General features: G+C 35.6%; 1 protein-coding gene across 3 annotated transcripts in view; it reads right to left on the bottom strand.

The window, feature by feature from the left end:
• SHOC2 (SHOC2 leucine rich repeat scaffold protein) overlaps positions 1–15,678 on the bottom strand; it is a 108,645-nt gene that overhangs the window by 56,809 nt on the left and 36,158 nt on the right. For all 3 annotated transcript variants that reach the window (XM_058697752.1, XM_058697753.1, XM_058697754.1), the window contains one exon: positions 1,501–2,445. In XM_058697752.1, the coding sequence (XP_058553735.1) occupies positions 1,501–2,203 (703 nt within the window). In that variant the 5' untranslated portion in view covers positions 2,204–2,445. The remainder of the gene's footprint in view (positions 1–1,500; positions 2,446–15,678) is intronic.

Genomic DNA, 15,678 nt, shown 5'->3' with positions numbered 1-15,678 from the left:
GTTATTTTTAAAATTACAAACTTAGGCCTAAAGGTCAAAAGATGAGGCAGACACAAATAACAACCAAATAAAATTTGCCAATTTTTAAAAATACATTCACTTTAGTAAAAATGCTATACCTATATGCTAAGAACAAACTGAAGTAAATTTAAAATCCTGTAATTTCTTAAGAAATGTACATTTTTAATTCCCAGGTAAGTTGATAACATCTCTATGGAAAAAAATCCTTAGTAAGACTCTCACGTGAATTAAAGCCAACATTTTCATATAGAGTGTAATACATACACAACACAGTTAAGAACACAAACAAGAAATAACATTTTATATCTCTATATAAAAATTTAGCATTTCTTTTGCTAACAGTCTCTAATTCTATTTAAGAATGAAACATATATACTATGGTGAAATTGTGACTAAATCTGGTATGAAATCAAAAGTCAATCAACAACCAATTCCTATCTGAAGACATGAAAATGAATATTTCCATTCAAATTCTGGAGAATATTTTAATATCTCATAAGTGAGTCATATTTTGAAAGTACAGTTCATTGCTTGAGAAAATCTGTCATGGACTTTCTAAATGCATTTAATTAAACCAATTAAATTAAGATTTTAAGTTTCTGGTTAGAGTTAAATGTAGAAGAGCACAATACCTAAAATTTATACCTTTTTCAAAGTTAAATAAATTTTTAAACACACCTACAGAATATCATATCTCTACAAAGCTGCAGTGTCTAAAGTTTCCTTTGTTACCCACTATAAGAGCAATGCTCAAGCAACAATATATTCAATTCACCTATTTTATTCGGAATAAATGTGCCTTTCGTAACAAAGAAACCTTCCCTTAAAAAGTTCCATAATCAACTTTTATGTAATTTTTAAAAATGTTATAAATCAAGCCCAGATATCTTTATCAATTTCTCAAAATTGGTAAGTCAAGGTTTACTATACTCCATAACTTAAAAATGAAAATAACTACTTTTACTGACTTGTTTACACATACATATTTCCTATTTTTTATACTACTACCACTCTTTCGCTTTTTTACAAGGCTCTGATATGCCAATCTTTTGTAGCAAATTAGGTAGAAAAGTAAAAGTAAACAAACATTTTTCAGATAAAGAAGGGCAAATGAAAGAACTGGAAAATGTAACCCTTAATGAATCTACTGTACTTTTTAAATATTTTAAAAATAGATGGTAACAAGTTAAAAATTCAGGAAATATTTTTTTACTGCTACGTATTCATTTTCTCCAAATGAAAATGAGAGGATAGGTTCATATGAAAAAGGCCCAACTACATCTATACTCTAAGTTTATAAAATAATCTCAAACCATATAATATTGCTAAAACTGAATAATTAAAGTAAAACATAAAGAAGACATTTAGAAATCAGCTGTTTTTAGGCAAGTATCAGATATTTTCTGATATGGAAAAGCACTTGACAAAATTATCTGGCATAACAAATACTACAAATAATAGTAACCCAAGGTCTCTTACCAATTTCAGCAGGTAGTTGTTTGATTTTGTTCTCTCGAATGCTAAGCATGCTGAGTTTTGACAGATTTTTGATGTCCTTTTCCACAGTAGTTATACGATTAAAGCGAAGGTAAAGAGTGGTGAGAGAATCTAGCCTATACACCACTGAAGGAATTTCTCTCAGTTTATTATGCCGTAAATCAAGCATCCGCAGCTTCTTCAAGTTATCAAGAGAGTCAGGCAAACTGGTAAGTGAGTTTTCATTTAGAGCCAGTGTCATGAGATTTACTAGACAGCCCACCTCTGCCGGGAGGGACTGCAATTTGTTGCTATATAAATAAAGTTCTGTTAATTGAGTCAACTCTTTGATTGATGATGGCAATATGTGTATAGACCTCTTGGATAAGTCCAAACGCATTGAATTCTCTTCCCGGCATTTGTTGAGCTCTTTAATCACCTCTGCATTGCTAGATTTTTTTCTAGTCCCAGGTGCTGGATTTGGCCGTTTGATCGTATTGTCAACTGAAAAAGCCACCCCTGGTTGGGCAGCACTGGAGTCCTTCTTTCCATCTTTGGCATCTTTCCCTTTGGTCTTAGGTTCTTTTTCTTTGCTCTCTTTCCCAAAACCTCCAGAGGCTTTTGCCTCCTTTTCTCTTTCCTTGGCTGATGGCACTTTGGGATCTTTCTCTTTAGAGTCTTTTTCTTTTCCTAAACTACTACTCATGGTGACTCAAGCTTCGGCAAAAACTACATGAACTCCTTTGTTTTATTTGCCAACAACAGTCATTGGAATTCAAAGATGAAGAGACAAAGATCCTACACAATCAAAAAAGGTGTTGGCTTGAAGAAGTAATCACCATGGAGTAACAGCCATCTGTTACATGTTAGATCTAAAAGCACTATGCCCATTTCTGATAACTCATTCCAACTGGTAAAATGCTGCTGGTCAACGATTCATTAGAATTCCTGAAATATAATACAGAAAGAATATTAAATTACTTTAGATTATAATTTATATTAAGTAAATGGGCTCTGAAAAACAATCTTACTGAAAATCTGGCCATTTTATGATTTGATGCAGTAATTTTCTATTGAACATTTTGTTATGCAAAATCCACTGAAAAGCTATAAAAATTAATAAGGCAGGTTCTATCTTCAAGGACTTTATAATCTAACAGGAAGAGGTAAGATAAGCGTACAAGTTACTGTAAGTTTGTAAGAACTGAAAATTGGGGGAAATCATAATAATGTTTGAGTGCTTTCTATGTACAAGCACTACTGTTCAGAAATTTACAAATATTAATACATATAACAGCCCTATGAGATCAACTGTTGTCCCTATTTTAAAAATTTTTTTTTTTTTTTTAACATTTATTTATTTTTGAGATAGAGAGAGACAGAGCATGAACGGGGGAGGGTCAGAGAGAGAGGGAGACACAGAATCTGAAACAGGCTCCAGGCTCTGAGCAGTCAGCACAGAGCCCGATGCGGGGCTTGAACTCACATACCGCGAGATCGTGACCTGAGCCGAAGTCGGACGCTTAACCAACTGAGCCACCCAGGCGCCCCCCTATTTTATAAATAGGACACAAAGGCACAGAAATATGTTTAAGTAACTAGTTCTGTGATCTTGGAAAAGCAACAGAGCTGAGATTCCAATGTATATATCTATAGCCTGTGTTCCTAATCACTGTACTAAAATTGTTCTATCTGCAATTAACTGCCAGACAGCGTTAGGTAACAGGAAGGATTTCAAAGGCCACGATGATAGAATTGGGAACAGTTTCACAAGAGAACAAAATGAGCTAAGTAAAATATGTATGGAGCACAGCAAACAGTTCAGGTAAAAGGGCATGAAGAATGTGTAGTTCAATAACCATTCCAGGTGATTCTAATGCAGGTAGATGCAGGGACCACCTTTGAGAAACAGTAAGAGAGAGCAATCTCCAATGATATCTATATACTAAAACATGTGAATAGTGACAAGGACTCTTAAGGGTTCTTAAAAATCGAAAAAGTTCACTGGTAAAATGACCAAAACGAGCTACAAAGGCTAAACACAGGAGTAAAATCTTTGTGAAGGAGGCAGTCCTCCCTCTAAGCATTTTCAAATTTAAAATATAATTTGGGGGTGCCTGGGTGGCTCAGATGGTTAAGCATCTTGATTTTGGCTCAGGTCATGATCTCACTGTTTGTGAGACTGAGCCCCGTGCTGGCTCTGCATTGACATTGTGGAGCCTGCTTGAGATTCTCTCTCCGCCTCTCTTGCTCGTGCTCTCTCTCTCTCAAAATAAATAAATAAACATTAAAAAAATAAATACAATTTGTATTTCATGGCTCTTGTTAATTTTATAAGTAACTGGATCTTTATGTGGTAGTAGGGCTTAAAGATTACAGACAAAATGACTAATATCCAATTAGCTTAAGAGGTTAAAAAAGTTAATAAAATTTTATGAAAACACCAATAGTATTTAATAGTCTATGTGCACAGGATCGTGCTAAGAATTTCTATATAAAAGATGTGAGCCCTATGCCACACAAGGTTACAGTTTAATTAGACAGCCAAAACATTCAGCAAATCAGTCCAGGTACATATAATGAAAAGGTAATTTAGGCCAAGAATACTGAAGGACCTTAGTTTGCCATAGGAAAGCGAAAAGGTAGAACTTTGCTGAAGCAAAGGGTAAGAGGTGCAGTAATAACCAGAACTGGGTAGAAGACTGATGATCTGTAAATTCCCAGACTAGAGAGTTTGAATTTATCAGCTTACAAGATTCTACAATTATATAAACATGCTATTAGTTGCTAGCACACCAGAAAAGCTATTATCTCCCCCCCACTCACCCTCCTTTCAAAACGAGAAAATATTTTGAGCTACAATGGAGACTCGACTAAAAAAACCTTAGAGGTACAGATTGAGAAACAATGCTGATGAGCCAAAATGAAAGCACATTTATTAAAATGTTACAACAAAGAATAATGGAAGATATACACAGATGACGGAATACAGACACTGCTTATTGATTTGTGTATAAGAAACGTATTATGCCAAGTTTCTGGAAATCAAATTTCTATTTAGCAAGGTACGTATGTACTGAATTTAAAGTGAGTTGCAGATGGTATTAAAAGATGTTACATATTAAAGAACAAATCTAGCCTCTCAAAAAGTAAAGTTTCTGCTTAATAATCAGATTTAAAAGCATTTTTGTGAGTTAAAAATGACACTTTTTAAACACACACTCGGCATTTTTTAAGATGGAATCCTTGTTCTTCTATTCTGATGTTTCCCAAACTTCCCTAATAACAAAAAATAAAATAAAATAAACCTGGGATATTGGTTAAAAAAAAAAAAAAAAAATTCCCAGGGTGCCTGGGTGGCTCAGTTGGTTGAGCATCTGATTCTTGGTTTTGGCTCAGGTCATGATCTCACAGTTCATGGGTTTGTGCCCTGCCCTGGGTTTCGCACTGTCAACACAGAGCCTGGTGAGATTCTCTCTCTCTCTCCCTGAAAATAAATAAATAAATAAACAAACATTAAAAAAATAAAATTCCCAGGTACAAACAAACATTAAAAAATAAAATAAAATTCCCAGGTTCTATCCTAAACCACTTAATTGGAATCTTTAAGAAGAAGAATCTCAGAAACATGTTTTAAAAAGAAAGGTCTCAGCAAATGCTTATCCACTTTGGAAATACCTGATATAACCAAATCTAAACACCAAACATCAGACCACTGGTATATTAAATACTGTATTCCTTAAATATTATTTTAAAAATGAAAACTGAGAGGGTGCCTGCTGGCTCAGTCAGTAGAGCATCTGACTCTTGATCTTGGGGTTGTGAGTTCAAGCCCCACTACAGGTATAGAGCTTACTTTAAAAAATTAAAAAAACAAACAACTACATACATATTTGTATGGTGCATACATGATACTGCTATAAATGTTAAAAATGGTCCCATAAAAAATAAACTAAAAATGAAAATTGAGGATGGGGGGAGGTCAGGAAAGAAAACTGTATAATGACAAAACAAGTTACTAATAATTTAAAGTTTCTACTTAAGTCTGAAAAGAGACTTCCCAAAATATATAAATACCACCACTGTATTTGACATTAATACTAGAGATACTTGAGCTGTTTAATAGTTTTCCTGCAATAGTGATGGATTTGAACTGACCCACATGCTCATCCTATAATTCTTATACCTAATGAGATTTACTGGTACATACAATAGTTAAGTCACAGTTCATAAAAATATAACTAGTTACAGAGAATAGAATTTGGACTTTGACATTTCACCATACTGAAAGGAATTAACTAACCAGGCTTGACTATTAACTAAAAAATTTTCATCCAGTAAAAATATAGGTCGTCTAAGAGAACAAATGACTTGACAGCCCAAAGTTGTTATGAGTCTAATCCAGACCTCACTCAGGTGACACTGCTAAATATTTTTTTGACAAGCAAAAAGTATTGTGAGTACTCTTTCATGGTTCTTGGAAATTAACTATTCAATAGGTTTTTTAAAATCATTTTATAACATAGTGGGAGACAACTACATTTGTACAGAATTTGACTCTGGCACCCACTTATGTAACAGAAAGTGACAGTACCCATTCTAAAAATGTTTAAAATCTAGTCAAAAAAACATAAAATTGCACCAATTACTAAGCTGACGCTAGCAATGGTGTTTTTATACTGGGATCTTTACCACTCCCAAAGATGCCTTCATTCCCCATCCCATAATACCACGTACAGAGCACCTGACATGAATTTTTTATCTTACTTCAAATTCTCACAACCACATCAAGGAAGATATTTAAAGTGTCTCTACTTATAACCAAGGTAGATTCCTTGAGTCCATTTTATCATTAGTTCAAAAATGACACCAAATTAGAAACTACCAATGCCATCTGTTAGTAAAGGTCTAAGTTGATGCAATTTTTCTCTGGTATATAGCTATGTTCCAAATAATGAAAATTATTTTTTTAATGGTTAATTTTTTTAATGTTTATTTATTTTGTAGAGAGCGAGAGAAAGAGACAGAGCATGGGTGGAGGAAGGGCAGAGACAGAGGGAGACACAGAATCCGAACCAGGCTCCAGGCTCTGAGCTGTCAGCACAGAGCCCCATGTAGGACTCGAACCCACGAACCATGAGATTATGACCCAAGCTGAAGTCGGACGTTTAACCAACTGAACCACCCAGGCACCCTCAAATTATGAAAATTCTTAACTTCAAATCCCTGAGTAGAAGAGTTCCTCTATTTCCAATTTATAGACAAGAAAATTGAGGCACTGAAGTCAGATACCTGGTAAGTAAGGAAAAATTCAAAACCAGGTCTGCCTGACTCTAAGCCCATGTATGTTCTTTCCACTATACCATGGTGTATTTCAAAGATAACTGTCCAGATCATCATTGTAGGAGGATGCTGATTACAATGCTTTAAGCCTCCAATACCTTCTAAGTCAGGGATCAGCAAATTTTTCCCGTAATGGGCCACATATTAATTTTTTTAGGTTTTGTGGGCCAGATGTTCTGTTACAGATACTCAATTCCATCATGAAACACCTATAGCACGAAAACACCTGTAGACAGTATGTAAATGACTAGGTATGGCTACATTTCAATAAAAGTTTACCAAAGGAGGCTTCATACTGAATTTGGCCCTCAGGCGATAGTTTTCCAAGTCATACTTTCTGATTAAAAAAAAAAAAAGAAAAAATTTTAACATTTATTCATTTTTGAGAGACAGAGCCTTAAGTGGGGGTGGGGCAGAGGGAAAGGGAAACACAGAATCTGAAACAGCCTCCAGGCTCTGAGCTGTCAGCACAGAGCACGGCACAGGGGCTCAATCTCAGGAACCGTGAGATCATGACCTGAGCAGAAGTCAGGTGCTTAACTGACTGAGCCACCCAAGTGCCCCCACAATTTCTGATTTTAAATCATTCCTTTCAGGAATGCAAACTGAATGCAAGAAGTAAAAAACAAACAAACAAAAACACTTTTCCTTGTTCTTATATTCACATTACTTTTAGCAATTTCTAAAATAGCTACAATTTCCTAAAATCTAGGGGAAGGAGGACTGGAGGGGAGACAGAAGTGAGAAAGCACCAGCCTAGTAAGATCTATTCTTGGTATAAGACTACAATGATAATCATCAAATGTAATAAATATTTTTAAAAAACACATCAATAAGGCCACATATACTAAATATATTCCTTAGTCTGTCTTACCATAAATGTGGATGTGAAAGTTTTACAATATTGAATATTGAATTACAATGAATAGGACTTCTGGTTCCAAACAAGATGAAATAAACCCCTCTGACTCCATTCCTCCCTTGAATTATAATGTAAAACTCTGGATAAAATACATAAAGCAACTAGCAGAAGATTCTGAAAGGTACAAAAATGAAGGTACAGTGGCTAGGGATCCGGATAACCTGGTAATACATTCTACGTTTTTTTGTTTTTGTTTTTGTTTCCTACATATCCTGGCAGTAGAAAAGCCAAAATTAAAAAACACCAATAGGCACCTACAAAAAAAAAAAAAGTCTAAGAAAAGTCCTCTCTCTCTAGTCAGAGGACTATGAAGAGAATGAAAAAACAAGCTACAGTCTGGGAGAAAATATATCTGGCATACATAAAGAACTCCTTTAAATAATAAAAAAGCAATCAATCCAATTAGAAAAGGGGTGAAAGACTTATAGAGACACTCCCCAAAAAAACACATGCAAAAATGTTCTACATCATTAGTCATTAGGGAAATGCAAATATAACTACATGCCTATTAGAAGAGCAAAAATAAAAAATATGAATGATACCAAGTGCTGGTGAAAATGTGGAGAAACTGGATCTATCACTTATTGCTGATGAGAATGTAAACTGACAGCCACTCTGGAAAACAACGTGGCAGTTTCTCATAAACATACATTATACAACCCAGCAACTGCACCTGTAGGTATTTACCCTAGAGAAATGAAAACTTACATTCACACAAAAACCTGTATACAAACGTTCATAGCACCTTTATTTATAAATGCTCCAAAAGTGGAAACAACCCAAATGTTTTTCATCTGGTGAAATGATAAACTGTGGTACATCCATACAATGGAACACTGTTCAACAATAAAAAGGATCAAACTATCCATGCACACAAAAACTGCAATGGATCTCAAGAGCATTATGCTGAGTGAAACAGTATCAAAAGTTAGCATGTGTGATTCTGTAGGATTCTGTTCATGGACTATTTTTAAATGGCAAAAGTGTAACGATGGAGAGCAAATCCAGTGGTTGCTCTGGCTTAGGGCTGGGTGAAAGGAGAACTATGAAGGGGTAGCAAGAGGGAGACTCTTTGAAGTGATGAAACAGTTGTGTACTTTGACTGTTATGGTAGCAGTTATAAGAATTTGTACAAGTTTTCAAATTTCATAGGACTATCAGAGTGCCTGGGTGGCTCAATGGGTTAAGTATCCACCTCTTGTTTGATGTTGGTTCAGGTCATGATCTTAAGTACAGAGCCTGCTTGGGATTCTCTCCCCACCCCTCTCTGCCCCTTCCCTGCTTGTGCTCGCTTGCTCTCAAAATAAGTTTAAAAAAAATTTCACTGGACAATCAACGTCCACCCTCCAAAAAAAGTACTGCATGGAAAAACTGGTGAAATCTCAGACTGCAGTTTACTTAATAATATTGTACTAGTGTCAATTTACTGATTTTGATAATTGTACTACAGTTGTATGTCATTATTGGTGGAAAATAAATGCAGAGTATTTATTTCTCTTCATTTCTCAGAGAAGGGGAACTCTGTACATTTTTATAAATTCTATCAATCTAAAATTATTTCAAAAGAAAAATGTAAACAAAATACAGTGGTCAATACAAATCTACCATATATAAATTATAAAAAAGCATAGAGGTTTTTTTTTTAATTGAACTTTTAAAAACCTCATTTTTGAAAAAAAGATGATGAAAATAATTTTTTTTTTTTTTCCAGGATAGAGGTGGGGGGTTAGAGAGAATCTTAAGCAGCCTCCACACTCAGCACAGAGCCCAATGTGGGACTCAATCCCATGACCCTGGGATCATGACCTGAGCCAAAATCAAGAGACTGATGCTCAACCAACTGAGCCACCCAGGTGCCCTGAAAACTAAAAAAAAAAAAAAAAAAAAAAAAAAGTTAAATAAATGAATAATAATTCAAATTGGCTGGGAAAAGATTTTTCTCAATCTTGTTCAATATCAGATAAAAAATATACCCATTTACAGATACCATTCAATTTGGGAAGGCACATATTCCATCAACATTACCAGGAAAGAAAAGATTCTTTTAAGTACAAATACATTTAAATACACTTTAGTTAATACAATTATCATTCATAAAATAATGGTGGGTAAATCAGGAACATTCTAAGCATACATTTGTCTTCTAGATAAAATTAAAAGATAACTAGAATATTACACATCAAAATACTCAGTAACTCCAGTCTTAGTTATTTTCATATCTAACAAAAACTGACCTTTTAGTTAAAAAAAAAATTAAATGGGAATGGAATGAGGAAAAATATCTACAGTGCTATCGTGGATGCTACCATAAGCCTGAGGTATAACCTGCCGATATCCAGCTAAGTAGTGTTGTGCAAATGTCACACCAGTACTCTTAGAATTTGAGGGTCAGATTAAAAGGACAGTTCCAGTAGTTTCTTTCCTTGAAAATAAACGATTTCATTATTTTGTAATTCATCTGATTAAAATTTAAACACAAGTAACATAACTGACATGTATCATAGAATTGAAGGTGAACATTACCCTGGAAAAATAAAAGGTAAATGAGTTACAACTATATTGGACCCAAGAGGAAGGGAACTAGAGACTATTCTGGAGCACAATTCTGGCAATATGGTAAAGAAGCAATGCACAGAAATTTTATTTACTCAGGCATTTTATAAATAACATGTGTATAGAAGATGAATACTACTAAGACATACATAAACAGTTTCTAACTGACAGTCCAAGGAAGACTTCAAGCAAAAGAAATATAATTACATCATGTAAGCATTTAATAAAGTATTTATTGCACTCCTCTGTGTGCTAGGCATCATGCTAAGTGATAAATAAAACAGACATGGTTCCTGCCCTCAAAGTGCTTACAGTCAAGTAGAAAAAAGAAACAAAAAAGCATTCCATAAAAAGAAAATAAGATGTAATGGCTGAGATATGCAAGAACATTATGAGGCAGAGGAACTAAATGGAGGCTAAGGTTTTACTATCTGAGATCAGACTGTACTTAACAACACAAGATTACGCAGGGTTTTGTAGCTATAATGAGCACAGATTTTCTTCTAAACCACTCAATGATTTTAAGAGAGTAACATGATCTGTTTTTAATCTCTCACAGTACTGTATACAGAATGGATTTTGAGGCAAAGAGTAGAAGCAGGAGACCAATTAGAAGACCACTGCAGCAACGAGGTGGGACTTGATCTTATATTAAAATATTATGCAACAGATGGAAAGTGGGTACATTCAAGAAATGTTTAGTAAAAAAAATTAACAAACTTAGTAATATATTCTATATGGACAGAGAGGCTGAAGAAGGGAATCCTGGAACTAAGAGTTTTGAGACAAAAACGAATTTGGGAGTTATCAGCATATTGCTAGTTTGTAAGACCATAAACACTGCCAAAAGCAGGGCGATGGGGAGGGGGAGTTCAGGACTAGACTCAGGACATCTGTAACAAACACCCTGACCCTAGACAACTACAAAATTTACAGATAAGGTAGAGAAGGTTCCTGGAGACAAAGGATGGGCTAGAGTGCTAGGAAGCAAAATCAAAACAATATGGTATCCTGATTATAGCAAGTATTAACAAGGATATGGAAAAACTGGAACCCTAACTCTGCTACTGGGATTGCAAAAGTTTTCCCAATTTGGAAAACAGTTTGGTATTCTATGAACATGAATAAACTCTTCCAATGTCAAAGGAGACCTATGAAATAAACTATCATAGTATACTTATGATTATATTCTCTCAATGCACTTCAATACCTGCCATGTGAATATTATTCACATGGTCCATTATATCTAATGTTATTTATCTCAGTGTTACAGCGATACAGTTCACCTGCACAGCCACCACGATAAAAAATACTCATGTCTTTACGTTAAAAGGTACATAGTACATAAATCTAAAAATTTAAAGGTAAACAATGCACACACTTTCTTGGGAAAGGAATTATCAGTCATATTTATACCATCAATACCAAAACTAGAAAAACCTGTGAGATCATCTAGTACAACCCCATCATCCTAACTAACAACCCCCACTCAGTCACCAAGCACCTATGAGTCAGGTACTATACTCTATCTGGGGCTAAAAAAACCCAATCAAACAAAAACCAATATTTTTGTCTTCAGTGATCTCACAAAGAGAGGGAAACAAGCAAGTTATAAAACTTTAGGAAAGATAATATGAGAGCACAAAGATGAAGGGGTGGGGGGGGGGAGTACTGTGATGAGGCTACAGTTGAGTCCTCAAAGTTGAAGAGGGGGTTCACAAATTCATTCTGTGGGGATGGGCAGATATTGTGTGCGCAGTTTGAAATGGCATGAGAAAATTATCCAGACTGGGAACCATAAGCAGTTTTTCTACACTGGAGTTTAGGCCCCAAAATAAGGTTGGAAATCAAGACTGTCTAATCTTGAAAGGCTAAGTATTCAAACTTAGTAATTTGGACTTTATTCTGCAGCACTACAATTTTCAAACTCTACACTCTAAACCCTAATATTCTAGAAGAATACTTTCAGGGGCTGTCAAGAGTAAATATGCAGAGCCAATAGAGGACTCATGAAAAAGAAGAGGGCATGATCACAGACCTATTTTTAAAAATTTATCTGGTACTGTTCTGAATGATTTTAAAAGGTCAAGGGTTCAGAAGGAAGACAGAAAAACTAGTTAGAGGGCCACTACAGAATCTAATGATTGAATCTCAAATACTCCCAAATCAGTGCTAGATATGTTTTAGGAGAATCATTTGGGGAGCTTAGAAATCCTAAGCCCTAATCCAAGAATGCTATCAAAATAAGTATCTGAGGTAGAAAATAGCTATCTGTATGCTGAAAGAGTTTTCAAGGTGATTCCAATGCAGGACCAAATCTGGAAACCATGCAATGAAGCCATGCCAAACATAATGATAAATTCAACAACTTTTAATAAGAGTATTTTGAAATTTATAGGTTCATTGTCTCACTGTTTAGGGAAGTGTGGCTGGCATTACGGGCCAGGGTGTGGAGGTATGAAGAACCATCTCTGCACGCTGCACAATCTTTAAATTCTCGTCAGGTATACATACCTAGGTGAAACACCTATTTATAATTTTTAATGCTTAGAACCTAACTCCATTTTTTTTTTTTAATTTTTTTTTTTCCAACGTTTTTTATTTATTTTTGGGACAGAGAGAGACAGAGCATGAACGGGGGAGGGGCAGAGAGAGAGGGAGACACAGAATCGGAAGCAGGCTCCAGGCTCCGAGCCGTCAGCCCAGAGCCTGATGCGGGGCTCGAACTCACGGACCGCGAGATCGTGACCTGGCTGAAGTCGGACGCTTAACCGACTGCGCCACCCAGGCGCCCCCCTAACTCCATTTTTTAAAGTAATCTCTATGCCCAATGTGGGACTTGAATTCATGACCCCAAGATCAAAAGTTGCATGCTCTACCAATTGAGCCAGCCAGGCACCCCTAGAACCTAACCATTTTACATATAAACTCTAAATTTTTTCACTTTTCAGGAATGAAAACAATGTCTACAGTCTAGAAGGAAAGTTACTGTGTTTAGCTTAGAACTTCAAGAATTTCATTTTTTATTATTTCTGACCTCACACACCCATACAGATCTTCGCATTTGAGTCACCAACACAACCCTCCCAAATAAGTTTCCAACTGTTAAATGTACAAGCTTTTTTGTTCATTATTTTCTAGTATTGTGCCTGAGCATTTTCATATTGACAAACAAAAGGTGTATTTTCTTTTATTTCTCCCTTCAATTAATCAATTACACGGATTTTTTTTTTAATTATGTAGGTTACCACCGTTTCAGTATAGTAAAGGAAGTATTACAAAATAATTTGTTATATAAATGGGACATTAGGTCTGAGGCACCTGAGAACCACTGATTTAAACTAAAACCAGAGGTAACAGTAGATGACGAGAGTAACTCAAGAGACATTTTTGAGACAGAATGAATGAAACCAGTTGGAGATGAATGGGAGTAATCCTCCCCATTCCCCATGAATGGGAAGAGATCCAGAGTAATGTCAAACTGCTGGCTTAAATAACCAGATACATGTAGCATGATTATCCAAGTTAGGGAACCAGAAATGAAAACCTGTAAAATTGTGAACAAACTTCTACTGAGGATCCCGTGAAAACATCTACTCTACACCTGAAAACAGGATTTAGAATAAAACAGAAAGGTCTAGGCTAAAAATAAGCTTATGGCTTTGGTATCAATAGCATAATGGCACCTGAAGGTTTGAGAATAGAAAATCCACAGAGGGCATATAAAATGAGAAAATACTGGGGCGCCTGGGTGGCTCAGTCGGTTAAGTATCTGACTTCGGCTCAGGTCATGATCTCACAGTTCATGAGTTCGAGCCCCGCATCGGGCTCTGTGCTGACAGCTCAGAGACTGGAGCCTGCTTCAGATTCTGTGTCTCCCTCTCTCTCTGGCTCTCACCTGCTCACACTCTGCCTTAACATAAAAATTTTTTTTTCAAAAATGAGAAAATACTGGTACTCTGGGGAAGATAAACATTTAAGAATAGGTGGATGAAGAAAAGAAGGACCCAATGAGTATCTTGTTTTCTTAATCTCTGAACAAAGTTCCAAGCTCACCTAAAAAGGCAACCCAGATGTCTAATTTTGCAGGTCAACTAAAACCTTTTCTTTCAATTAACAAACAGGCTACAATTACATCTGACATCTCACAAAAGTAAGCTACTTATATTCTACTGATAATATGTATTCATTAAAAAGAATACTTTATTATTAAAAGATTTTCCTAGAGCCAAATCTTTTCTTCTATTTTTCCTAAACATAAAAGTCATCACAATAATGGTAATATAAGGCAATAAAAGCAAATAATCTAAACCTAACCAAAGAAGGGAAATTTAAGTCTTAAAAACTTCATTTTATATAAGATTAAAAATAATCTTTCACACAGGTAAGAAAATTTTTCAAACTGTAAGGAATCTTAAAGGTAATTTTTTATACCTTAATTTCAACATTCTTTAGGACAAGGAGTACCTTGTGAAACACAAAGATATAAAACCAGCAAAAGTGTCAAAGGCCACAAGGCCAAGAGGCAGAGTTGCAAGTAGTTGTATCTGAAAAGACAGAGCGGTCTTAAAGAAATGGATTGTAAAACATTTGTTGTATCCAGATAAGTCACTTTAGGCAATTAGGCACATACGGACTGGACAGCAAATGAAGCTCTTACAGGTGACTCTACAAAACCCACAGTTTAGTACCTTACTAAGTATTGTGCTGCCTATATATTTAATGAGCATGTTTCCACCATTTATAACTCTGTCATATCCCTGAATTTTTAGGACAATAACCTTTAAATTATCTGGAGGGTTGGGGCCACATCTAAATATGGAGGCCTGTCAGTGTAAGATGTCAGAGCCCAAGTGGCGGTAACATCAGAGAAAATAAAATAGCACAGTGAGTACCTCCAAAAATTCAATCCCCCGCAAAATCAATGGGGAAACTGGCAAAAACATTTGGAATCAACTTTATCAGAACTCTCAAAATTAACCAAAAGTTTGCCCCAGGGTGCTTTTAGAAAGGAAGGAAGGAAGGAAAGAAGGAAGGAAGGAAGGACGGACTCTCAGCAAGAACAAGTTTTGTGACATTTTAACTTGTCCTAGTCCCATTCCCTGCTTTCTAAATAGATGGCAGCCTTGAAAAATTATAGCCCATATTCCCAGTGCAGCCTAGCTGCCATCAGAGGGAGCAAAACAAAGCTGGAGGTCACTGAAAGCTTCATTCTCCCCAAATTATTATTATTAGGCCTGTCTGGTAGCTCCCAGAAAGATACCACTTGCAATGCTATCTATATTTGACTTAATTCAGCTTGCCCAGTGCAAAAGACATTTTCCCCAAGAGAAGTGTTGTTGAAAACATTTATAGGTTGAGGT

The sequence above is a fragment of the Neofelis nebulosa genome, chromosome 13 (genome assembly GCF_028018385.1).
Source record: "Neofelis nebulosa isolate mNeoNeb1 chromosome 13, mNeoNeb1.pri, whole genome shotgun sequence".
NCBI classification, from domain to species: Eukaryota; Metazoa; Chordata; class Mammalia; order Carnivora; family Felidae; genus Neofelis; species Neofelis nebulosa.
Note: the sequence above shows the minus strand (reverse complement) of the source record. Positions and strands in the feature narration are given on the sequence as shown.